This window comes from Microcaecilia unicolor, chromosome 5 (assembly GCF_901765095.1).
Source record: "Microcaecilia unicolor chromosome 5, aMicUni1.1, whole genome shotgun sequence".
In the NCBI taxonomy this organism is placed as follows: domain Eukaryota; kingdom Metazoa; phylum Chordata; class Amphibia; order Gymnophiona; family Siphonopidae; genus Microcaecilia; species Microcaecilia unicolor.
The window spans coordinates 238,795,280-238,822,547 of NC_044035.1; the positions used below are offsets into that span (position 1 = coordinate 238,795,280).

At 44.0% G+C, this 27,268-nt stretch overlaps 1 protein-coding gene across 4 annotated transcripts in view; it reads left to right on the plus strand.

The window, feature by feature from the left end:
• The window catches only part of QTRT2 (queuine tRNA-ribosyltransferase accessory subunit 2), an 85,435-nt gene extending 58,382 nt beyond the window's left edge, over positions 1–27,053 (plus strand). For all 4 annotated transcript variants that reach the window (XM_030204951.1, XM_030204953.1, XM_030204952.1 and 1 more), the window contains exons 7-9: positions 7,486–7,637; positions 22,765–22,885; positions 25,757–27,053. In XM_030204951.1, the coding sequence (XP_030060811.1) occupies positions 7,486–7,637; positions 22,765–22,885; positions 25,757–25,988 (505 nt within the window). In that variant the 3' untranslated portion in view covers positions 25,989–27,053. The remainder of the gene's footprint in view (positions 1–7,485; positions 7,638–22,764; positions 22,886–25,756) is intronic.
• The last annotated feature ends 215 nt before the right edge of the window (positions 27,054–27,268 follow it).

A 27,268-nucleotide genomic window follows, 5' to 3' on the forward strand; every position in this document is an offset into this window, starting at 1 on the left:
GGGATCAAGAGTACATGAACCAAAACAAAATAGAAAAAGCACACAAGGCCTATTGTCCCAGTCTTGAAGGGCCTTGTGTGCTGTTTTTTTTTTTTCAATTTTGTTTTGTTGAGGACAACATTCAGCATAGATTCCCTAACGGTGATGTGGGAGTGGGGAGAAAATGAGAAGAGGGCATGAAAACCACAACAGAGTCCTACTTGGGGTAGGAAATTAGGATAGGCAAGGATGGAAATGGAAAGAGAAAATATAAGATGGATAAGCTTTTTTTTTTTCTAACAAAATGTAAAGAGAGAATTTTTTATCAGTCCAACAATGTGCGTGTTTTATTGTAGAACATTCAGAGGGTTTCAGTTGAATCAGTTACTGTTAAGATAATGTGGAAACAATATTTTATGTTTTTAGGAAGTTCTGTCTGCTAGTCTTCCTGGTAATGCCACAAGGGGTGTCTCAGGATTGAGAATGTGCGTTAGTACATCATAGCACAGGGTGGGTGTGTTTGCAGGCACAGTATACAATATGACTGCAATTGCACTCAGCATTTTAAAGTCAGTGGAAGTCTAGTATTGTACTTGCCATGAAAACTGAAACTTCTTATTGAATGTTGCAGCTAACCCCTGGCCCTGCCCTTGTTGGGCACACCATCTATAAGGGGGTCACCTAGATGTGGATACAGTGGGTTTCTGGTGGGTTTTGGAGGGCTCACATTTACCACCACAAGTGTAACAGGTAGGGGGGGATGGGCCTGGGTCCGCCTGCCTGAAGTGCACTGCACCCACTAAAACTGCTCCAGGGACCTGCATACTGCTGCTATGGTCCCGAGTATGACATTTGAGGCTGGCATAGAGGCTGGCACAAAAGATTTTGAAAGATATTTTTTTTAGGGTGGGGGAGGGGGGGTTAGTGACCACTGGGGGAGTAAGGGGAGGTCATCCCCGATTCCCTCCGGTGGTCATTTGGTCAATTGGGGCCCCTTTTTGTGCCTTGGTCATAAGAAAAACAGGACCAGGTAAAGTCATCCAAGTGCTCTTCAAGGACGCCCTTTTTCTTTCCATTATTGGTCGAGGACGCCCATGTGTTAGGCACGCCCAAATCCCGCCTTCACTACGCCTCCGACACGCCCCCATGAACTTTGGTCGTCCCCACGATGGAAAGCAGTTAGGGACGCCCAAAATCAGCTTTCGATTATGCCGATTTGGGCGACCCTGTGAGGACGCCCATCTTCCGATTTGTGTCGAAAGATGGGCGTCCTTTTCTTTCGAAAATAAGCCTGATAGGCATGGGGATGTGCACACACCCACAACCCTGAGAAAAACAGTAACAGTGGCCGCATCCGTGCAACAGCGCAGTGCCATACTACCTCCCAGCCAGTACCTGCTCACCCAGGGCCCTTCAGCAGGGCCAGAACCCATCCTGTGTGCCCATAGCCAGACCACCCTCTCGGGGGATAAATAGCTCCCGTATCATGACCTCTGCAGTTAACTGCTATGCCATCTTGTTGGTGCTACACATTGGACATGTCCCCCAGATACCTTTCCGCTCTCATCTCTCCCTACACTCCTCCCCGTGAACTCCGTTCACTGGGTAAATGTCTCCTGTCATCCCCCTTCTCCCCCACTGCTAACTCCCGGCTCCGTTCTTTCTATCTCGCTGCTCCCTATGCCTGGAATAGACTCCCTGAGCCAGTACGTCAGGCTCAGTCTCTGGCTGTCTTCAAGTCTAGGCTTAAAGCCCACCTCTTTGCTACTGCTTTCGACTCCCAACCATGACTCTCTTACTCAACACCCTCACTTATCACCTCTACCACTGCAATTTCCCCACCCCTAGCTGTCTGTTCGTCTGTCCAATTTAGATTGTAAGCTCTGTTGAGCAGGGACTGTTTTTTCATGTTAATTTGTACAGCGCTGCGTAAGTCTAGTAGCGCTATAGAAATGTTTAATAGTAGTAGTAGTAGTAGATAACAACAACTGCCCCCAGTTGTCTCTGTCCCTGCCTTCTGAGAGCTAGCTGCACTACTATGCAAGCCATGTAGGCCATATTGATCTCAATTGTAAACCTTTTACACTCACAGGGAACCCTCCTGCTGCTGAAGAGCCTGCCCAGAACCAGCCCACCCCAGAACAGCCTGTCCAGGACCATATCGCCCCTGAGAGGGCGTGGGAGAAAGTAGAAATAGACCCTGGGTTCTGGGAGGTGCCACTCTACTCCATTATTTAATCCATTAGGGATCAGGGTCTGTAACTCAAAAATAAGTCCCTGTTCCTCCTGGAGGAAACTATTATCCAAGTTGCCTCCATCATCCGTAATCTACATCATCTTATGTCCATGCCCCCTGTTGTGTGTCGGAAAAACTATAAGAGCAATAAAAAAGAGGATCATTGAACATAGAAGTTGCATCAAGAGGAAGGTGGAATCTGCACCTCTGGTTAATCACTGGCACACAGCCAACCATTCTGTTACAGATTTACGATTCTTTGTTTTTAAAACTTTCACCAAAAAATGGAGAGGAGGCAACTTGGATAATCGTCTCCTCCAGGATGAACAAAGACTTATTTTTGAGTTACAGACCCTGATCCCTAATGAATTAAATAATGGAGTCCATTTTTAAATAAACGTTGTTTGTTTTTAAGTCCATTTTTTCCAGTCTCTGGTGTCCATGGCCAACTTCCCACCCTTTACTGTTTTCACTTTTAGAGCTCAGGATACTCCATGAGGACCGGTGGCAACCTCCAATGAGGGCAGTGGACAGTGATCAGTGTACATAGTTTTTACTTTTTTTTTATTGTTCCAAATATAATGTTTACAGTTGTTTGTATATAGAGATCTGTGTCTGTGAAAAAAAAAAAAAAGTGTTAATTTCATGAAATGGAAGGCTAAAAAATGCTATGGTTTAAAGACTACTAGCCAAGCCCTAGGAAGGGGAGACTGCAGAACTAGGGGGAAGGGGTGACACATGGGAAGAGAATTGTCCAAAGGGCCCTTGGTGTCCACAATCAGAGCAGCTCCCCCTGAATGTCAAGTGCTCCACCAGAGGGCTGCATTAACAGAGAAGGATCTAATGGGCCCTACAGCAGAAGAAGGCCCTGTGGGACTCCACCCTAGCCTCCTCGAGATCCCAGGCCCCACCCCAAGCAATCATGCTGTGCCTCCAGTAGGCAGAAATTAGGTGATGGCAAATGGGCCTGCCACAGTCAGCGATAAATGTGGAACTAAGGTTGTCCACCACAGCACTTGACATGGGCAGCAGTTTCCTTAGACCTTATACCTAGTTGGAAGGGTGGGAGGACCACACAGGACTGTAGCCTCCCTTTCCTTCTCCCAGATCATGGCTGTAGGGCATCTGGGAGTGGGGCTGTTCCCGAGCTGACTCCTGAGGACAGATATTGCCTTGCCAGGTCCTGGGGCCAAGCCAGCCCCTCAGTTGACAAGTAGATGGCCAAGGCAAACGTCAGAAAGACATGCAGGGAAATGTGGCCATGCAGCACATGTCTCTTTGACAGATTCCTGGGCCAGCTGCTCACCAATTAAGGAGCTGTCCTGCCCCTAGGACCTGGCAGGGCAATACCTGACCTCTTGACTCAACTTGGGAAGGGCCTCGTTTCCAGATGCCCTACTTCCATGACCTCAGCCAGTGTCCCTCTGGGGATTAAGGGAAGTTTTTGAAGGTGAAATGACCAAAAGAGATTATCCACTAATGTAGCTACGGTTACCTAGACATAGGAATACAAAGCAGGTCACAGAAACAGTATTGTGGATCACAGTATGGGGCAGACTGGCCACCTACATCACCATTGCACTCTGTAGCCATCTGTCCCCTGGGAGCTCACAATCTGCCCATTACCCTATACTGATGCTGCCAACAGATAACTGGTCTGAATTAAAGCTGGGGTTGATGGGTTGCATGGTCTATGACATAAACATTGGTACAAACCTGGCATGCTGGTCTCCCAGTCTATCTCCATACTGGAGGCTGGAACCAAGCTCCCATCACAGATGTCCCTTGCCAAAGATCCTAGGTAGACATTTGCATCACTGCCCCAAGTACTAGAGGCACTATGTTTGTCGCATGCCGTTTTTATTTCCACTAGGCATTCCAGGCATCTGCTGCCCATTGAGCCTTGCTCATTTGAGCTTTTATTTTGTTGTTGCTATAATTATAACAAGATTAACAATTGACTACAATTTCGCAAATATTTTCAATAAGGGAGATGGAAAGAAAATTATACAGGTCATGTTTGCTGTGGTTGTTTCTGATATGCAGTAAAGAGATTGTACTTGTGGCCTGGGAAGTACATCGCAATCCATTAGTGTGTTATTGCATTTAGAAAATGGCTGGCGGGATGTGGTCTTTTGAGGGTTGTGAGTAAAAGGATTAACATAATACTGAGAGCTGAGAGGAGGAAAAAGAAAAATAATGCTGTTGAGTGATTTATGCAAAAGGATAAGAGATGGTATTAAGTGCAACATCCTGAAATATTAGGGGACTGAACATGTCCATGTAGCATACATACGTTTTAAAAGCATTGCAGAAGCCGAAAACTGATATAGCATTGATTAAAGAATTACAATGATACCAAAAGATGTTCACACAGCAAGATATTCACTAAAGCAAATTTATTGAATATAGCAAACATATTGTCAAAGAGTGTGATAATAAACTATTTTCTGAGGTCTGGGAAGGTAGTGAGGATGCACCCGTAAAAGAAACCCCTCAGTTCTTTGCAATATTAAGTGTAAAATTAGCATCATGTTTTAAATTCCAAGTTTATATTGGTGACTATAATTGTTTTTAGACCTAGGACTAGATAAATCAAAAGCACAGTTGAGATATAAGAAGTACTCATCCCGAGTATGACAGAAGTTACTAGAAGAATTAGATTTGGTGGAAATATAGGGGGGGGTTTAAAAATAATTTTTATTAAGAGCCAGAACAGACACCTCAATACGCAAAGTATAAACAATGAGATCCCATGTCCAAAGATAATGCATATCAAACAAACATACTGTAATGTCACTGAACATGCATTCGATAATATGCAGGTCAACGTAATAAAAGTAGAAATCACAACTATATACGGGGTAATATCCCCAGGCCCTACATTTTCAATAATTGTATCCTGTACCCATCACCATTCTGATGACTAATATACAGAACTAGCAAAGAGAAAAGAAAAATATTGAATATTATTGATTTTAATGATAAGAAGTAAAATCAAACGGCTTAAAAATTCACATCAACGCTTCTTCCAGTCCCTAAAAATAGGAGATCTCATCCCAGGAAGAAAATTAGGGTTGCCGACCAACTGTATGAACAGAGAGGGTCCTTCCCCCCCACCCTTCACATACACACGCTAACCTGCCATCAAGACCAGGCTTTTATGTATGGCCTGTAAAAAATACCTCCCCTATTTTTTGGAGTTGAGGAGTGGCCTAATGGTTAGTTCAGCGGGCTTTGACCCTGTCTACCTGAGTTATTCCAACTGCAGCTCCTTGTGACCTTGGGCAAGTCATTTAACCCTCCATTGCCCCAAGTACAAAATCTTAGATTGTGAGCCCTCTGGAAAGTACTTGCATATAATGTGTACAGTGCTGCGTACATCTAGCAGTGCTATAGAAGTAATTAGTAGTAGTAGTAGTAATAGAAGCATAGCCACTTTCTCTCATTTGTATCACATTAAAAGGTGTGTAATGGTGGTACCAATCCTGCCAAAAAATGTCAGGGTCATAAGTGGCACCTGCCATATAGATTTCATGTGCCTACCTTATCAGAGCTGCTACATTTTACATTAGGAGATAAGGTAGATGCAAGCCCCTCAATCTTTGAGTGTTAGTTTGGTAAATTCAGTTTTAGGTGTACGATTCCTCCACACAAAGGATCCAATAACACTTCATAAAAGAGCTTCCTTTTCCTCTGCACCTACAAGGCCATCATTTGTAGATATAAAAGCTTGGATAACAGTATCCTCTTCACCAAAGCAATTCTCCCCATAAGCGAAGTCTTTCCATTTAAGACAAAGTAAACGGATCGCAGAGAGCTTATCAGTTATATTCTTTTTATTATCCCAGCTTTATTTGTACTAAGAAATACCCTATGATACTCAGCCACAGCAACTGAGCAGTTCCTGTGAAACAAGGCAGCATTGAGTCCCCTGAAGAAGCCATTTGGTGAAACGGGTCCCCTTAGGGACGTTTCACAACTGCCACAGACTGCTACTTATAAGATAAGTTTTGTCTTTATATTTTGTACATTTTGTAAATATGCGTGCATCTTATATAGCGCATATTTTACAGGTGGGTGTATACATGGCTAGAATCTATAACTTATAAAATACTGTACGTTATGAACATATCACTGGCCCCTAAGCACACACAAGCCAGCTTTGCGGCTGGAATAAGTGCTCACGCCAAAGCAATCCCCCTTCTGTACGATTTGCTTTGGCTGCCAATAAAAGATAGAATATCATTCAAGCTATGTACCTTCATTCACAAAATTTTGTACGGTTCAGCCCCAATATACATGAACAACCTCATTGAATTACCTCATGTAATGCTTCTAAATACTAGAGAATATTTTATCCTACATTTCCCGAATTTTAAGAAAGTAAACTACAAAACAATCTATACTGCTAACTTTTCATATCGAAGCACTAAAATTTGGAACTCCTTACCTAAAACCATCAAATGCACTGATGATTATTTGTTATTCTGAAGTCTGTTGAAAACTCACTTCTTCAGTCTAGCCTTTTTAGGAAATAAGCACTCTTCTCAAATGAACTCATGGCATTTATTTTTACCTCATCCCACCTCCCACTACTCCTGTCTATCCCAGCTAATCCTAGCCCTTACCTTTTTCTTCCATATTTCAATTATATAGTTTAAATCACTAATGCTGTGGTTTGCTGGGCAGCGCTGGCAGCTGTCCATGTGCTAATGCCGACACGGCCCATTCACTCTGAGTGTCAACACTGGCACGTGGACGGCCACTAGCGCTGCTTCGTAAACAGACTCCTAAGTATTTAATTACATCTGCTCCTAACTCAAGCTTTACTGCTCTTAACATTATATGATGTATTCTAATTTCTGTTAATATATTTTGAACATGTTCATGATTTTCTAATTGTTATGTAAGCCACATTGAACCTGAGTTGTACTTGGGCTAATGCTGGATATAAATGTCTTTAAATAAATAAATATGTGCATATTTAACATTTAATATTCTATAAAGGAGAGTAGGTAATAAGTTTAATAAAGAAAATAATTTAATAAAATGTGAAGCCAGACGGTAAGCAGATTCAGTCACTGCTATTGGTTATTGTCTCCTGTATAAATTGTGCAATGAGAGAGTTTGCCACATTGGTACATGCTGCTGTCTGATTAATTTTTCCTTAGCCAGTTTATAAACATTTTCAGAAGCCTGTTTGGAAAGGACTGTCCTCTATGCCTTGTTTTTCACTTTCAAGCCCCCCCCCCTTTTTTTTTCTGTAGGCTTATACATGGCGTTGGTAAACCTGATGAAGTCCTGGAATGCGTGGAGAGAGGTGTGGATTTGTTTGAGAGCTGCTTCCCTTACCAAGTAACAGAACGGGGCTGTGCCCTGTCCTTCAACTATAACTACCAGCTGAACCCAGAGACAGCAGGTAATCTTTGTATAGAATTTCAGACATTTTACAATCCAAATCTAGTTTTATATATATACTAGTAAAAAAAGGCCCGTTTCTGACTGAAATGAAACGGGCGCTAGCAAGGTTTTCCTCGGAGTGTTTATGTTTGGGAGAGTGTATGTGAGAGTGACTGTTTGAGAGTCAGAGTGAAAGTGTGAGTGTGTGAGAGAGAGAGTGAGTCTGGGTGTGAGTGTGTTTGTGAGAGAGTGTGTGTGTGAGAATAAGAGTGTGTGCAAGTGTGTATGTGAGACACAGTGTGAGAGAGAGTGTGTGTGTGTGGGCGAGAGAGAGAGTGTGTGTGAGACACAGATTCTCTGTGAGAGTGAGTGTATGAGACCAAGCGAGTGTGTGAGTGACTGTGTGGCACATAGAGAGTGAATGTGATACAGTGTGAGACAGAGTGTGTGAGAGTGAGAGTCAGAAAGAAATTGTATATGAGAGAGAGAGTGTGAGCCGTGGCCTCCCAATCCATGGCCATCTGTCCCCTGCCCCCTCCATTCATCCTTTTCCAGCAATTCCCCTCTCTCCCTGAGCCCTGCCCTCCCAATCCATGGCTATCCATGTTTCTCTGTCACCTGCCCCCTCCATTCATCCCTATCCAGCATTTCCCCTCTCTGCCTGAGGCCTGCCCTGCAATCCATATCCATCCATGCCCATCTGTCCCCTCCATTCATCCCTATCCAGCAATTCCCCTCTCCCTGAGTCCTGCCCTTCCAATCCATGCCCATCCATGCTCCTCTGTCACCTGGCCCCTCCATTTTTCCCTATCCAGCATTTCCCCTCTCTGCCTGAGGCCTGCCCTGCAATCCATATCCATCCATGCCCATCTGTCCCCTCCATTCATCCCTATCCAGCAATTCCCCTCTCCCTGAGTCCTGCCCTTCCAATCCATGGCCATCCATGCTCCTCTGTCACCTGGGCCCTCCATTTTTCCCTATCCAGCAATTGCGCTCTCTCCCTGAGGCCTGCCCTGCAATCCATATCCATCCATGCCCATCTGTCCCCTCCATTCATCCCTATCCAGCAATTCCCCTCTCCCTGAGTCCTGCCCTTCCAATCCATGCCCATCCATGCTCCTCTGTCACCTGGGCCCTCCATTTTTCCCTATCCAGCAATTGCGCTCTCTCCCTGAGGCCTGCCCTGCAATCCATATCCATCCATGCCCATCTGTCCCCTCCATTCATCCCTATCCAGCAATTCCCCTCTCCCTGAGTCCTGCCCTTCCAATCCATGGCCATCCATGCTCCTCTGTCACCTGGGCCCTCCATTTTTCCCTATCCAGCAATTGCGCTCTCTCCCTGAGGCCTGCCCTGCAATCCATATCCATCCATGCCCATCTGTCCCCTCCATTCATCCCTATCCAGCAATTCCCCTCTCCCTGAGTCCTGTCGTTCCAATCCATGCCCATCCATGCTCCTCTGTCACCTGGCCCCTCCATTTTTCCCTATCCAGCATTTCCCCTCTCTGCCTGAGGCCTGCCCTGCAATCCATATCCATCCATGCCCATCTGTCCCCTCCATTCATCCCTATCCAGCAATTCCCCTCTCCCTGAGTCCTGCCCTTCCAATCCATGGCCATCCATGCTCCTCTGTCACCTGGCCCCTCCATTTTTCCCTATCCAGCATTTCCCCTCTCTGCCTGAGGCCTGCCCTGCAATCCATATCCATCCATGCCCATCTGTCCCCTCCATTCATCCCTATCCAGCAATTCCCCTCTCCCTGAGTCCTGCCCTTCCAATCCATGCCCATCCATGCTCCTCTGTCACCTGGCCCCTCCATTTTTCCCTATCCAGCATTTTCCCTCTCTGCCTGAGGCCTGCCCTGCAATCCTTATCCATCCATGCCCATCTGTCCCCTCCATTCATCCCTATCCAGCAATTCCCCTCTCCCTGAGTCCTGCCCTCCCAATCCATGGCCATCCATGCTCCTCTGTCCCCTGCCCCCTCCATTCATCCCTTTCCAGCAATTCCCCTCTCTCCCTGAGCCCTGCCCTCCCAATGCATGCACATCCATGCTCTTCTGTCCCCTGCCCCCTCCATTTATCCTTTTCCAGCAAGTCCCCTCTCTCCCTTCCATGACCCCACCTCGCATCCATGCTCCTCTCTCTCCCATGTTCCAGCCTGGGCCGCCCTCTTCCCCCCCCCCCCCCCCCCCTTCGCATCCATGCTATCGTTTCTCCCCTGCCCTTACTACTACTACTACTGGCCACCCTCTTCTCTCCCCCCAACATCCGTTTTTGTTTTTTTTCTTCATTTTAAATTTACCTCCGTGGCGGGTTCCGGCAGCGAAGCGTCAGGGAAGGAGGCGGCGCTCCCGACGTCTAGCTTTCCCTTCGCTCTGTTCCGCCTTCTTTTGACGTCATCCTTGACGTCAGAAGAAGGCGGAACACAGCGAAAGGAAGGCTAGAGGTCGGGAGCGCCGCCTCCTTCCCTGACGCTTCGCTGCTGTTTTTTTTTTCCGCCCTCGACGTCATGACGTTTGACGCGAGGGCGGGGCAGCGAGTCTTCGTCAGTGGCTTCACCACCACGAACTTACGAACCGTTCTGAGAGAGAGTCTGAGTGACTTCAGAACGTTGTCCTCAGAACGTTGAGGGAGCGTTTTATTATATTAGATATATATATATATATATATATATATATATATATACACACACACACACTGCTAAATCAGGACCATACATAAACACACATAAAATGTACAGTGGTACATTAAAGAAAAAAAAAGTCAAATTGTAATCCACTTTCAAAATTAAATAATAAAACAAAACGCATGTCCAAATAAATAGAATTAGGTAAATTCCACTAACATAATTTAAATGTCATCTACTTTAAAATTAATTTATCTTACAGTGAAGCAAAATCCCATGAACCCCCCCCCCCCCCCCCCAAAAAAAAAAAAAAAAACTCTTTCAGTGTAATCGGAGACAAGTAAATAACTATTTTAAAAATTTTATCAAAATATATTTCCCTGTTCACAAGGTAGGAATCCCATGGTATATAAACTATTAAAGGATATTGATTCAAGCATTTTAATAAATACCAGATCAGAAGGACTACAAAAATTAACCACCAAATAAATGCCTGATCAAACAATCAGGCTTTACTTTTTTTTTTTTTCCAGAGACTTATTATCTGAAAATATATAAATCTCTCGGCAAGCTATTCAAAAGCTAGTTGTTGCACAAAAATAGTTTAGTTTCACATAGAGAATGACACGGGGGTGGGGGCAAACTTTGTCTTCATATCATTCTCTACTTTGAAGGCTGTTAATGAATTGGACAGTTATTCAAGTGATGCAGACGATGTTCATTTTTTTTTTTTTTGTAAGAAGGATCGTGGAAGACAGGAGAACTTGACTAAATCCTGAGATTGTTGATAACTTATTATTCATCCACAGATTAAAAAATCATAACAGTGCCTTGTAGGGCATATGTATCCTCAGCTAGGTTATTCAGAGTGGGTTGTATTTTTTGTACCCCTGGACATTTTGACAGGGTGGATTGTGGTTCCTTGGGGTATTAGAAGTCATCTATTGTTGGGGTTGGCAAGGTAAAAGGGGGGGGGGGTTGTTATGGTTGCTTGTTGTTGTTTTCTATTTGTGATTTATAAACAGTTGTATAGAATATTCTTAATAAAAAGATTTAAATATAAAATCATAAGTGTTCGAGGCTTTTGCAGATGAGAACAAAGCTTACAGGGACGGGGCAGAGATGGAGATGGGGCCTGCGGGAACGGAGCAGGGATGGAGACAGGGCCCACGAGGATCGGGACAAACTTTGTTCCTGTGTCATTCTGTAGCTGAAGTAGAGGCAGTTCAAAGGAGGACCTGCACAATGGTGTCTGACATGCACTATTATTTGGTGTTTATAAATTGTACTTTTAGGTGTTTATTTTTCAGTTAGGGGTTCTTTTAGGGTACAAAATATTGATATTTATCATGCTACAAGTACTATTGCTGGGTACCTTTTTCAGTTAAATCAAATATGTACATTTGTGTTATTTTTGGAATCAATGCAGAAAAGGCACAAAAATTGACTTGAGGATACACAGCAAACTGGGAAGGGGTGAGAAAATAGTAACAGAAGGGGCATTTTTTACTACTACTACTGTAGTGCTACTTAATGTATGAGCGCTATTCTATAAATGGTGCTCTGAGTTGGGGGCCTCGAGTTGGGCGCATTTATAGAATAGAATATAGCATCGGGATCATTTACACCAGTGTTTCCCAAGTCCACTCCTGGAGTACCCCTTGTCCACAGTGGATATGCATGAAAGAGATTTGTATATAATGGAGGCAGTGTGCAAATCAAGTTCATGCATATTCATTGTGGATATCCTGAAAACCTGACTTGCAAGGGGTACTCTACTACTACTACTACTGCTTATCATTTCTATAGCGCTACTAGACGTACGCAGCGCTGTACACTTGAACATGAAGAGACAGTCCCAGCCCGACAGAGCTTTTTTAAGACTGGTCTTGGGAAACACTGGTTTACACCAACTGAAACCTTGTGTAGATCCTCATGCCTAAATTAGGCTTGGATCTCCCGAATTCTGTAATACTGCATGCATCTTTAGTGAACGCCCCTGACCTGCCCATGCCCCTTCCATGGCCGCACCCCCTTTTCAGTTGCGTACTAAAAAATGTATGTGCACATCTTTATAGAATAGTGCCTAGCAAGATGTGTCAATCTAAATTGTTCAGTAATAAAGAAGATGAAAGCATATATATACAAGTCACAATAGATACCTCTCTCATATAGTATGAAAGGTAGTGTTTAAACTATATATATACAGTGGTGGAAATAAGTATTTGATCCCTTGCTGATTTTGTAAGTTTGCCCACTGACAAAGACATGAGCAGCCCATAATTGAAGGGTAGGTTATTGGTAACAGTGAGAGATAGCACATCACAAATTAAATCCGGAAAATCACATTGTGGAAAGTATATGAATTTATTTGCATTCTGCAGAGGGAAATAAGTATTTGATCCCCCACCAACCAGTAAGAGATCTGGCCCCTACAGACCAGGTAGATGCTCCAAATCAACTCGTTACCTGCATGACAGACAGCTGTCGGCAATGGTCACCTGTATGAAAGACACCTGTCCACAGACTCAGTGAATCAGTCAGACTCTAACCTCTACAAAATGGCCAAGAGCAAGGAGCTGTCTAAGGATGTCAGGGACAAGATCATACACCTGCACAAGGCTGGAATGGGCTACAAAACCATCAGTAAGACGCTGGGCGAGAAGGAGACAACTGTTGGTGCCATAGTAAGAAAATGGAAGAAGTACAAAATGACTGTCAATCGACAAAGATCTGGGGCTCCACGCAAAATCTCACCTCGTGGGGTATCCTTGATCATGAGGAAGGTTAGAAATCAGCCTACAACTACAAGGGGGGAACTTGTCAATGATCTCAAGGCAGCTGGGACCACTGTCACCACGAAAACCATTGGTAACACATTACGACATAACGGATTGCAATCCTGCAGTGCCCGCAAGGTCCCCCTGCTCCGGAAGGCACATATGACGGCCCGTCTGAAGTTTGCCAGTGAACACCTGGATGATGCCGAGAGTGATTGGGAGAAGGTGCTGTGGTCAGATGAGACAAAAATTGAGCTCTTTGGCATGAACTCAACTCGCCGTGTTTGGAGGAAGAGAAATGCTGCCTATGACCCAAAGAACACCGTCCCCACTGTCAAGCATGGAGGTGGAAATGTTATGTTTTGGGGGTGTTTCTCTGCTAAGGGCACAGGACTACTTCACCGCATCAATGGGAGAATGGATGGGGCCATGTACCGTACAATTCTGAGTGACAACCTCCTTCCCTCCGCCAGGGCCTTAAAAATGGGTCGTGGCTGGGTCTTCCAGCACGACAATGACCCAAAACATACAGCCAAGGCAACAAAGGAGTGGCTCAGGAAGAAGCACATTAGGGTCATGGAGTGGCCTAGCCAGTCACCAGACCTTAATCCCATTGAAAACTTATGGAGGGAGCTGAAGCTGCGAGTTGCCAAGCGACAGCCCAGAACTCTTAATGATTTAGAGATGATCTGCAAAGAGGAGTGGACCAAAATTCCTCCTGACATGTGTGCAAACCTCATCATCAACTACAGAAGACGTCTGACCGCTGTGCTTGCCAACAAGGGTTTTGCCACCAAGTATTAGGTCTTGTTTGCCAGAGGGATTAAATACTTATTTCCCTCTGCAGAATGCAAATAAATTCATATACTTTCCACAATGTGATTTTCCGGATTTAATTTGTGATGTGCTATCTCTCACTGTTACCAATAACCTACCCTTCAATTATGGGCTGCTCATGTCTTTGTCAGTGGGCAAACTTACAAAATCAGCAAGGGATCAAATACTTATTTCCACCACTGTATATATATATATATATAATCTCCCTGTGGAGTACAAAACAGTGTGAAAGGGAAAAAGGCTCAGCACCCGCGCCACCACCCTTATGGAAACACTGGGTAGAAAGGACTTCAACAGGGTCAAATCTCTTCATTGGCATAAAAACTTTCATACAAAACATTGTTAAAACTCCACAGAGTATTCAATTTCAATGGGTCCACCCAAAAATGTGACAAACATAAGAAAAAAGCAAACACTTTTATCTTAACTGAAGATTCAAAAGTGTATCTATAAATCAATCAAACTGACTGTGGCCAGAGTTTTGCTATAATCAGCTGTATCAAAGTGTGAATAACCAATCTAAAAGATAAAAATGTATGAATATAACAACCTAAGGTGAGCAAAAAAATAAATATAATATATGTGAAAACCAAAAGATGCAGAGATAGACAATTAAAAACAATATAGTTAGAAAATGCAAAAGTACTTGCCAGTTCATTAAAGCACAGACCATCTTCATGCCATTGAGATCCTTCAAATATGGCCGCAGAGGCATTTCCTTAAAAACCTAACTCAGGATGTCACTTCCGATCTCACATGAGAAAGTTTTACTCGCTCAAAAAAAATGTTAGAAAAAGGAAAAAGACAGCCAAAATACTGGATAAAAAAACAGGGCAAAAAAACCACACAAGTCGGGAGACAAAAACCCTCAGATCTTACAGCACAGAAAAAGATTAGCCAAACTTTAAAAAAATGTTTTTCCAGTCCATCTTAAGATTCAAACTATCCGATTCTTCAGCTTTTAAAGTAAAGATCCAATATTGCTCCCTTTGTAGTAGCAACTTTAATCAATCATGAAATCTCTCTGGTAGATTTCAGCAAAGCTTTTGACACGGTTCCCCACAGGAGGCTCTTAAATAAACAGGAGGAGCTGAAGATAGGACCTGAAGTGGTGAACTGGTTGACGGACAGACGCCAGAGGGTGGTGGTGAATGGAATTCGCTCGGAGGAAGGAAAGGTGAGTAGTGGAGTGCCTCAGGGATCGGTGCTGGGGCCGATTCTGTTCAATATATTTGTGAGTGACATTGCCGAAGGGTTAGAAGGTAAAGTTTGCCTATTTGCGGATGATACTAAGATCTGTAACAGAGTGGACACCCGGGAGGGAGTGGAAAACATGAAAAAGGATCTCAGGAAGCTAGAAGAATGGTCTAAGGTTTGGCAATTAAAATTCAATGCGAAGAAATGCAAAGTGATGCACTTAGGGAATAGAAATCCATGCGAGACGTATGTGTTAGGCGGGGAGAGTCTGATAGGTACGGGCGGAGAGAGGGATCTTGGGGTGATAGTATCTGAGGATTTGAAGGCGACGAAACAGTGTGACAAGGCGGTGGCCGTAGCGAGAAGGTTGCTAGGCTGTATAGAGAGAGGTGTGATCAGCAGAAGAAAGGAAGTGTTGATGCCCCTGTATAAGTCGTTGGTGAGGCCCCACCTGGAGTATTGTGTTCAGTTTTGGAGGCCGTATCTTGTTAAGGATGTAAAAAGAATCGAAGCGGTGCAAAGAAAAGCTACGAGAATGGTATGGGATTTGCGTTACAAGACGTATGAGGAGAGACTTGCTGAACTAAACATGTATACTCTGGAGGAATGGAGAAACGGGTGATATGATACAGACGTTCAAATATTTGAAAGGTATTAATCCGCAAACTAACCTTTTCCGGAGATGGGAAGATGGTAGAACGAGAGGACATGAAATGAGATTGAAGGGGGGCAGACTCAAGAAAAATGTCAGGAAGTATTTTTTCACGGAGAGAGTAGTGGATGCTTGGAATGCCCTCCCGCGGGAGGTGGTGGAAATGAAAACGGTAACAGAATTCAAACATGCGTGGGATAAGCATAAAGGAATCCTGTGCCGAAGGAATGGATCCTCAGGAGCTTAGTCAAGATCAGGAGGCGGGGCTGGTGGTTGGGAGGCGGGGATAGTGCTGGGCAGACTTATACGGTCTTTGCCAGAGCCGGTGGTTGGGAGGTGGGGATAGTGCTGGGCAGACTTATACAGTCTGTGCCCTGAAAAGCACAGGTACAAATCAAAGTAGGGTATACACAAAAAGTAGCAAATATGAGTTATCTTGTTGGGCAGACTGGATGGACCATGCAGGTCTTTTTTCTGCCGTCATCTACTATGTTACTATGTTACATGGTCAATAACACAAACTTGCAATGATGAAAAATTGTGTCCATGTTCTAAACAATATTCTACAACTAGTAAAAAAAAAGGCCCGTTTCTGTATGAAATGAAACGGGCCCTAGCAAGTTTTTCCTCGGAGTGTGTATGTTTGAGATAGTGTGTGTGTGAGAGTGACTGTGTGAGAGAGAGTGACTGTGCGAGTGTGTTTGTGTGACAGAGAGTGAGACTGGGTGCGAGTGTGTCTGTGAGAGAGTGTGTTTCACACAGATACAGTGTGTGTGAGCGAGTGTGAGAGTATGTTTGCAGAACCCACCTTCTTCCCCCCTTTCCCCCTGCATGAGTTCCAGGTCCCCCTTCCAGTTCCAGGACCCGCCCCTCCCCTTCCAGTGGAGTTCCAGGAATCCCCTCCCCAGTCTCGTTTCAGGACCCCCCTCTCTGGCCCTCCCCCTCGTAAGAGCCGGCTATTGTTTAAAAGCTTTTACCTCCTGCACGCAGGACCCCCTCCCCCCTTCTATCGTTTCAGGACCCCCCTTCACCCACTCTGCCGTTTCAGGACCCCCTTCCCCCCTCTGCCCATCCCCCCTGCCCCTCCCCTTCGTCACAGCCGGCTGTTTAAAAGTTTTTACCTCCTGCTGCACGCAGGACCCCCCCCCCCCCCCACTCTGCCGTTTCAGGACCCCCTCCCCTTCGTAACATCCGGCTGTTTAAGTTTTTACCTCCTGCATGCAGGACCCCCCCTCCCCCCTTCTGTCATTTCAGGGCCCCCCCCCCCCCCACTCTACCGTTTCAGGACTCCCCTCCCCTTCGTAACAGCCGGCTGTTTAAAAGTTTTTACCTCCTACACGCAGGGACGCCGCTTCAGACAGCCTTTTCTTTCACTTCTGTTTCAGCTGTTCCTGTAGTCCCGCCCTTCCGCAAACAGGAAATGAGGGCGGGACCACAGGAACAGCTGAAACAGAAGCGAAAGAAAGGCTGTCTGAAGCGGCGTCCTTGTGTGCAGGAGGTGAAAACTTTTAACTAGCTGGCTGTTACGAAGGGGAGGGGGGTCCTGAAACGACAGAGTGGGTGAAGGGGGGTCCTGAAATGACAGAAGGGGGGAGGGGGGTCCTGCGGAGCAGGAGGTAAAACTTTTTTGGGCGGAGAAAATCTCTTTTTGCCGGTTGCGCGCTTCCCGCGTCTCTCACTGATCGTAACCACCTCCTGACGTCAGGCAAGCAGGGTTCTAGTGCTGGCCAGTGACGTCAGCAGGTGGTTTCGATCCCAGTGAGACACATTCAAACGTTCAAGTAGCAAATTATTATATTAGATAGGGGCCTCTCTCCTTTGTCTTTTAAGGCAGCTCTTATGTTCTGTCAAACGTACACGTAAAGGCCACATGGTCTCGCCCACATAGGCCTTCACATAGGGGCAGATGATCAAATAGCTCACATAGTCGACAAGTAGTATTATATTTCAAAAAATACTTCTTTCCAGTAACAGGATGTATAAAACTAGTGTCCTATTCAAGTGTGATAGAACAAATCTGACATTGAGAACACTTCAAATGCCTTGTTCTCAAAATATCTGATGGACTAACCAATTCTTTCAAGTTGGAATTTCTACTGAAAGTGAACCTAAGTTGCATATCAGAAAAAGCTGGAGTATTAGAAAGAATACTCCAATGTTTTTGAGAATCCTTAAAATTTTACCAATACCAGGTGTATATTTCACAACACAAGTCACACATTTCTCAGAATCTTGTTTGCAATTCTTCTGAAAAAGCAAATCCCGATTAAGGAATCTCGCACATATATATGCCTTATGTATCACTTGTTTGGGATAATCTCTATGTCCCAAATGAGATTTTACAACTTTTGATTGATACTTAAACTCTGTCTCAGTACAGATTCCCCGGAATCTAAAAAAGTAAGAGAAAGGAAGGCTTTTTTTCAAAGCAGGTGGATGGTCACTAGAAAAATTCAGGAAATCTTTTTCCTTTTTCTAACATTTTTTTGAGTGAGTAAAACTTTCTCATGTGAGATCGGAAGTGATGTCCTGAAGTTAGGTTTTTAAGGAAATGTCTCAGCGGCCATGTTTGAAGGATCTCAGTGGCACGAAGATGGTCTGTGCTTTAATGAACTGGCAAGTACTTTTGTGTTTTCTAGCTATATTGTTTTCAATTGTCTGTCTCTGTATCTTTTGGTTTTCACGTATATTATATATATTTTTTTGCTCACCTTAGGTTATTATATTCATACACTTTTATTTTTTAGATTGTTGTTCTCAGACAGCTGATCATAGTGAAACTCTGGCCACACTGATTGACTTATAGATACACTTTTGAATCTTCAGTTAAGATAAAAGCTAAGTGTTTGCTTTTTTCTTGTGTTTGTCACAATTTTGGGTGGATCCATTGAAATTGAATGCTCTGTGGAGTTTTAACAATGTTTTGTATGAAAGTTTTTATGCCAATGAAGAGATTTGACCCTGTTGAAGTCCTTTCTACCCAGTAAGTGTTTCTGTAAGGGTGAAGGCATGGATGCTGAGGCTTTATTTCAGCTGTAGATGATAAAACAGTACAGACAGATAACAACAAATCACAAAAATAGAAGCATTTCCAGATAACAAGCCAGGGAGTAAGAAGCTAAACAAATATTCAAATGAGAACTCTACAATAAAAGACATTCCAAAACATGGAACTGTGATATAGATAGTGCTTAAATAATTCTAATCTTATATGATAAATAATCAAAAGTCCTTTGTTTTCCCAGCAAGACAAGTAGCTTCCCATACAAAATCAGACAGATGACATTGTTTAGCAAATAACATCAGAATCAAATAACCAACTTTCGGTTATACACAACAAATCTCTCAGGGCTGGAAGATGTTCCTGCAGTGGGCCTGGCCGTGCATATTACTTTTTAGATTGTGCTTTGCTACCAGCATTATCACGTGTTGTGTGTTCTGTGTGCTTCCTGTTAAAGGTAAAAGAACAGGAGGAACTGTGGCAGGGAAGAATCTGGTGCTAGACCACACAGATCAGACTCTGGAGCTGGAGGGAGGAAGAGGAGAGAGATAATGAAGGACCACATGAGAGTGGGGTGATGATGGGTGACAGGGGCAGGAGGAGAGGGGAGATGTTGGATCACATGGGGGGAGGGGATGGGACGACTTCCCTATGAAGAAAGACTAAGGAGGCTAGGGCTTTTCAGCTTGGAGAAGAGACGGCTGAGGGGAGACATGATAGAGGTATATAAAATAATGAGTGGAGTGGAACAGGTGGATGTGAAGCGTCTGTTCACGCTTTCCAAAAATACTAGGACTAGGGGGCATGCGATGAAACTACAGTGTAGTACATTTAAAACAAATAGGAGAAAATGTTTCTTCACCCAACGCGTAATTAAACTCAGGAATTCGTTGCCGGAGAATGTGGTGAAGGCGGTTAGCTTGACAGAGTTTTAAAAGGGTTTGGACGGTTTCCTAAAGGACAAGTCCATAGACTGCTACTAAATGGACTTGGAAAAATCCACAATTTCGGGAATAACGTATAGAATGTTTGTACGTTTGGGAAGCTGCCAGGTGCCCTTGACCTGGATTGACTGCTGTTGGGGACAGGATGCTGGGCTTGATGGGCCTTTGGTCTTTTCCCAGTATGGCATTACTTATGTAGGAAGAGATGGGGGGAAGGGGTAGGTAGCAAAGAGGGGCGATACAGGACATGGGGATAGGTAATTAGGAAGACACACAGGGAATGCTGGATATTGGATGTAACTGGATAGGGGAGAGCATAAGGAAGGGGAAGCTGGGCCTTGAGGGAGGAGGAGTAGTAGCGAGAAAAGAGTGAGCTAGTGGGGAATTTTTGAGGTCTGAGGGGAATGGGAGTGTGAAGGTGGGGGAAGACAAATTGAGGTGGGGTTGGGGGTGGAACTTGCCCCTTCCCCCCCCAAACCAAAAGGTGTTCCACTACCCCTGCATTTGGACCAGGGGTGTATCTGCTTGGGGCCACGGGGGCTTGGGCCCCTGCAGATTTCGCCCTGGACCCCCCTCCCGCCGTCAACCCTCCCCCGCCGAGGTCCGCTTCCTCCTGCCACTGCCTTTAAAAATATTCCTTCAGCTGGCGGGGGACCCCAACCCCCGCCAGCCGAGCCGAGGTCTTTCAAGTTCTTCTTCGTCCTCTGTGCTGTTCAAAGCTGCTGAATCCAGTTTCGGAGTCTGACGTCGCTACATGTTGTACATGCAGGACGTCAGACTCAAAGACTCTGTTTCTGTGAGTCTGACGTCCTGCACGTACAACGTGCAGCGACGTCAGACTCCGAAACTGGATTCAACAGCTTTGAACAGCACGGAGGACGAAGAAGAAAGACCTCGGCTGGCGGGGGTTGGGGTCCCCCACCAGCTGAAGGAATATTTTTATTTTTAAAGGCAGCGGCAGGAGGAAGCGGACCTCGGCTGGTGGGGGTTGGGGTCCCCCGCCAGCAAAGGTAGGCAGTGGTGGCCGGGGGGGGGGGGGGGGGGGGTCGGCAATGGCGGCGGCGGGAGGGGGGCTATAATGTGCCCCCTCACTCTGGCTCTGGCCCCCCCTACCGCCGAAGTTCAGATACCTCTGCTCTGGACTGATTTTCACCTGGTTTATATCTTTTTGAAGATGTGGTTTCCAGTGTTGTGCACTGTACTCCAAATAAGGTCTCGGAGACTAATGAAGAGACACTATTATCTCATTTTCTTGCTGTTGCTCTCCATATGCACCCAAGCATCTTTCCAGTTTTTGTTGCAGTGTATCTACCTATTTGGTCTCTACCTTAAGATTATCTTGTATTGTGCATAGAAAAACGTCACCCCTTGGGTTTTGCAGCTCAGTGCACAACCCTACTTTTTTAGCATTAAATCATAACTGCCAAGCTCTAACTTAGCTAGATTCCCTTCTAATCAGGGTGTGTATCTTGTTGGAGATTTTAGCATTGTCCACAAAAATGCTAAACTGTTCCCAATAGCCCTTCTGCAATGCTGATCACGAAAATGTAGAAAAAGAACTAGACCAAGGACTAATCCCTATGGCATTCCGCTAATATCACCCGCTTCCTCAGAGTGAATTCCATTTACTGTTACCCTGTTTCACCTCCTAGTGAGGGATAGTGAGATACTTTCAAATCCCCTACTATGGGTTCTCTGTTTATTTATATATCTCCAATTTGGAAATATGTCAGAAGGCCTTGGTGAAGTGCAAGTATACCACATCTATCACCATAAGTGTCTTTGAGCAGGGACTGTCCCTCTATGTAAATTGTACAGCGCTGCGTAACCCTAGTAGTGCTTTAGAAATGTTAAGTAGTAGTAGGAGTAGTAATAAGTGTAGTTTGGGGTAAGGGTGTGTGTGTGGGGGGGAGGGGGCAGGCAGTGCCCCCTAAATGTTGCAGGTGCTAATGCTGAATTGGTCCCCTTTCTTCCACTGCCAGTATAACTTCCTTACCATTCCACCCCTTCCCCCAAAGTAAGCAGGGAAATTACACCTATGTCTAGCATGCTCTCTTAATCCAACTGGCTGGTCATCCAGTCTAAGACATTTTATCAGATTCTTCTGACAAGAGCTAGCTCTGGTTCTTTAATCCACTGGATTCCAGAAACTGCACTATCCTCTGTTTAACAGTGATTTCCATTATTTTTTTTCACCACATTTGCCTGTCTCCAGTCCTCTGTGAAGTTTTCTGACTTTAAGAAAGCATTGAAAAGATCAGACAGCAGAGTGCAGAGGCTTCCCTGAGTTACTATAATACTCTCAAGGACAAAGGGTCATCACATGAGGCTGGCGAAAGATGGAGAGGCTCAAGAGGAGTGTCAGAAAAAGCTTTTTGTTGAGTGTAGTGGATGACAGAAGTAGACAAGCGGTTTAAGCTAAAATAGCAGTAGAATTCAAGTAGTATGCAAGGCCTTGGTGACAAAAGGAAAGGAGAAGGTCACAAACATATGAATGGAGTAGAACAGGTGAACAGAAAGTGATTGTGTGCTTTTTTGTTTTTAAACAGTACAAAGAATAGGAGACACTTCATGAAACTAACAAATAAATTTAAAGCAAATTATGTAATGAGTAAAAAATGCTTACTTCAATCAAGCTGTGGTATTTTTTGGCAGAAGATTGTGGTCAAGGCATCTTGTATAGCAGGGTTAAAAGGAGTTTGGCCTGGACCACTGTTATCCAGGTAGAATTGTGAAAGCTACCGCTTATTTCTGGGAGTGCAAGAAACAATGGGTCTACTCTTTGGGATCCTGTTAGGTATTTGTGATATGGTTGGCCACTGTCAGAGTCAGGGTGCTGAGCTTGATGGACCTTTGGTCTGTCCCAGCAAGGCACAGCTTATGCTCAGAGAGTGGAGTAGTCTAGTGGTTGGAGCAGTGGTCTGAGAATTTCTGGCTTTAGAACTGTGGTTTAAAAAAATTATTTTTGATTGATTTTTTTTCTAAACCCAAATAGCTGGCAGAACATCATAGCAGACAAGCACTATTGATTTATTGAGTACATTATTCTGTCTGCCTCCTGGTCAGCAAATGAAAATGATTCATAAAACAGTTGTCTTTTTACAGTTTTGGACCCCAGTGAGATCCCGGAGCCAGAGAAAAATGGAGAGAGCCCAGATGATAATGAAGAGCCAGATCAGGACAGACTACAAATGACTGCATTTGAGATATCTTTGAGCACAAAAAGGTAGTTTTTGCTAGATTAAACTTACATATTATATGTTGAATGATATAATCATTACTGAAAATGAGAGGTTAATTTTACAAAACTAGAAGTAGACTTTAGGACATTGCAAAATAAGGACCAGCCAAATTAACTGGTTGGGAGGGGAGGGGCTAATCTCTCTCCTCCCCCATAATTTGTGATTATAGCAGTGCTGCATTTACTGGAAGGGTTAGCTCTGTACATGTTTAGCCATGGCTTTCTTACAGGAATAAAAAGGTGAGTCAAGTCAGTAACTAGACTAAATATAACTTTTCAGATTACAGGAAATAAAGACCTATTATCCAGTTATTGTCACCGAAGAAAGGAATAGAGCAGGGGTTCAGGATACCTACGATAAATATAAATTTGCATGCACTGCCTCCATTGTATGCAGATCTATCTTGTGCACATTCATTGTGGGTATTCTAAAAACTTGACTGGTAACGTATGTCTGAGAAATGGGTTGAGAACTGTTCATTTAGAAGGGTGGGAGAGGAGGGTGTAAAAAAAATTAGAATCGGGGAAGAGAGGACATGATGGATGGGAGGCTGGGAAGCAAGCAGCGAAATACATTGGAAGATTTAGAAGGAGAGAATTTTATTTTAATTAAAATATATTCATAAGTAATAACTAATTGCTATAGGCAAACCTAATTGAGGCAGTTAAAAGCATTTTTATACCACAGGGTCTCTCAACCTTTAGTTTTGTATTCTGCACTGTTACAATAGCCCTGTGTGTCCTCAGTGACCCCCTTCTATGTAGTTGCCTATATTTAATCCCTTTTAATTTTTTCACAGTGATAACATCTTTAAACAGCAACTTGCAGATCCAGCAATCCCATTGTCATGTAGTAATTAGCCAATGATAAACTAGCACAAAGAGACTTTGGCCAAGGTCACCCAGAATTTGTGTGTTCCGAAATTTTTAATTCTGTGTGATGAGCAACTAGATCATCAAAATGATAATTAGAGCTAATATGCTTTTTGTCTTGCTCTTTTTCTAGGGAACATGACTTTGGGTGATTCTGTTTTGGTGCCTATGACTTTTGGGTTCTGCTGTATTGGTGCCAGACTTTTGGGCACCCAAATGGCCAGTGTGTAAAAAGTCCTCTGCCTCCTCCCCTACAAGGACCATGATCTGAGCCGGGGGCTGTTTGGGCCAACAGAGACATAGTCCTGCGGGTGGAGTGGCCCTCGGAACATAAGGGAGGTCTTAGCTGTCCCAGGTGATGCCCGTGAGAGAGGACGAAATAGCAGCGTCATCCCTCACAGGCACTGCCTGGGGCAGCTATGATCTTCCTTCTACTCTGAGGACTGCTTCTACAAGGGAGATCATAGCCTCCCCAGGCAGTACCTTTGAGGGAAGAAGCTGCCTGTTTTCTCCTCTCTCAAATCCCGGTCAGTGCAGGGGTATGGGGGAGGACTTAGACACCTTCATTTGAGTGCCCAAAAGTCCAGTGGCAGTGCGTATAGGCGCCCAACCGGCAGTGTCCACAAGTCCTGCTTTGTTTTCCAGAGCATACTTAAATTTGTCTCAAGTGAATACTTAATTTTATTTATATTCTACAAAGAAAACTGTTTATAACCTGCAGTTAGGGGTAAATTCAATAAAGGTTGCTAAAAGTTAGGTGCCAAAAAAACTTGGCGCTAAACTAGTATTCTATAACTGCAGAGTTTCACGCCATATCTGTTAAAGAATACAAGCTACATGTCAAATTTTAGGCATGACCATGTATGCCAGGCATGACCATGTATGCGCCACGTCTGTGGCACCTAAATGCAACCGTTCTTTAAAAAGTGTGCAAGAATAGTTAGAACACTCCTGACAGGCCTATTCCCCTTCACCCCATTTACATTAGCATGTCAGAAATTTTAGATATGCTGTATGTGGAATTGGGGCATAAGTATGTTAACATATGCAATGGCAAATTAGTGCTTGTTAACACCAATTATTGATATTACCAATTAGCTAGTTTAATGCCAATTAGTTAATTATGATATGCACATAATTGGTGCTATTCTATAATTGCACACCTAACTTTGGGTGCCATTTTTAGAATTTGGGGGTTAGTGGGTAAGAGTTGGGCTGACTAATTGACTAATAGCAGCAAATGTAAGAGACCTGGATCCTGTTTTTCAGACCAGCTGGAGCTGTGACCACTGCAGAGCCAGTGCTTATACAGCCTCTGGGAAGGAGGTGGGGCTTCCTGTTGTCACAAAATGGTGACTCCTGTCTGAAGAGCACACAGTGCTGGGTTTTGGAGGAAGCGACTCTTTTTTTTTTTTTTTTTTTTTTTTCTTTCTTAGCTGGAAGACACTTGCTTTATTGACAGCTAAATGAAGGGTGAATAAAATGAGAAATAAAGGCATTTAGCTGAAAACAAAGGCTCATGATGTCTTAGCCTTTTTAGAGTAGGTTTTGGTTGAGCTGGAAGCCCCAAAGGAGCGGAATCAAACTGAGGAGGCATGGTATAGAGATTAGGACACATAACTGTATATCAAGGGAACTAACAAGACATCTATAAAAGTACAATTTACCATGAAGCTGTCAATTGACATTTTAGGCGTAGCTCGGGTACCCGCTGGTTAGGTTGACTGGCACAAGCATTGATTCATTGTCTTTACAGGCTCCACATGGGAGGGAGGCCACACCTGCTTGATCCACTTAAGAGTGCATTTAGCTAAGCTTTCATAGGGTGTGCTTTCAAAAGTGCACTAAATCTAAAGCATATTGGGCATGTTGAGGAAAAGCACAATTTGAGGTTTGTTGTTTGCCCTGGTGCATATGTGATGAACCTGCTGTTCTCTGCCCACTTAACAGAGATTCACCTTGAAGTTTTCTGCTTTTCTGAAGGTACCAAGATGATTTCAGGCCCCTGATCCAGGGCTGCCATTGCTACTCCTGCCGCAACCATACCCGTGCTTACATCCATCACCTACTTACGTCGAATGAACTGTTGGCTGAAATTCTACTTATGATTCATAACTTCCAGCACTACTTTGGCTTCTTCCATGCTATTCGACAGGCACTGAAAGACAGCCAGCTGCCCCAGCTGAAAGACCTCATCAACAAACAGAGCCTTTGAAGAGAGATATTTTAGGGAGAAAGACTAAATTATCTTCTGAAATGAAAAAGAGGGTGTATATAATACAAAGCAAGTAAATTAAATCCTTTGCTAGGAATTTGAATGTTGAGGCCTGACGTCAGAGGAGGGGATCTGGTGCAAAAAAGTTCAATCAATAGGGGCTATATTAGTTCTGTATACTGTAAACAATAGTCTATGCATTATTTTTTAAGGACCTAAAAGAGGACCAGGGTCATCCTTGACTGGTGATCATATTTTAATCTGTAAATCTTACTGTTTGATAGCTATATCTTATTGTTCATTGTTGTGTAAGCAAACCTGCTTTTCTCTTGGTGTCAAATGGGATAGGAACTAGAAGAATAAGGAGCTAGCTCTGACAGATAATTACCCAATTACATTGGAGAAAGTGACAGGAGAATATAGCAAGCTAATCAGGGTTGTATAATTTTGTCAAATGTATACATTTTTGTGACATTTTATATAAGCTGTCCCCCTGTTTACAAAGCTGTGCTAGTAGCTGCCAGTGCACTAATGCACGGCTTTGTAAACAGCGAGGTAAATCAGGTACATAAACATAGTATTTGTTCTAGTTGAGAGGTGCAACATTTACAAAATAATTTTTGGTTCAAGGGACCTGTTAATAAAATTCTGTATACAAATAACTACAGCAGCTGATCCTCTGTTTCCCTTCTTCACTATCCCTGTCATGGCACAGAGCTGCAAGCTGACAGTTATTAACCATCCATATTTTGAAAAACGCAACAACCTTCAGCGGCATCACAGCTGAGATGATAAACCTTTGTCACTGTGTGTGAGAGATGGATGTTAAAAATGCAGGGATTATCAGAATCAATTTTGAACCCTGGTTTCCCTAAAAGTACAATAAGGCTTGACCACTCAAACCATGAAAATAGCTTTGGAAACTCAAGATGGATTCATCCTGTATCAGCTGTCAAAATTGTTAACCCAAGTTTTGCTTTCCAACTTTTCAAAGAGGACTGTTCTAGTTTTTTTTTTCCCCTCTGTGACCAAGGAAAATAAAATCCCATGAAAGTGTAGAATCTGGTTTATCCTATATAATAAAACTCACCCTCAACGTTCTGAGGCCACTGACGTCACTTCCTTCATGAAGGGTTTGTGGTGGTGAAGCCACTAAAAGCACCAAGTCTCTGGGCCCTGCCCTCGCATCAAACGTGATGACGTCGAGGGCGAAGCAATGGTGTCAGTGGCTTCAGAAACAAGAATGTGATGAAGGTGCGTTCACCAGGTGCGGAGCAACG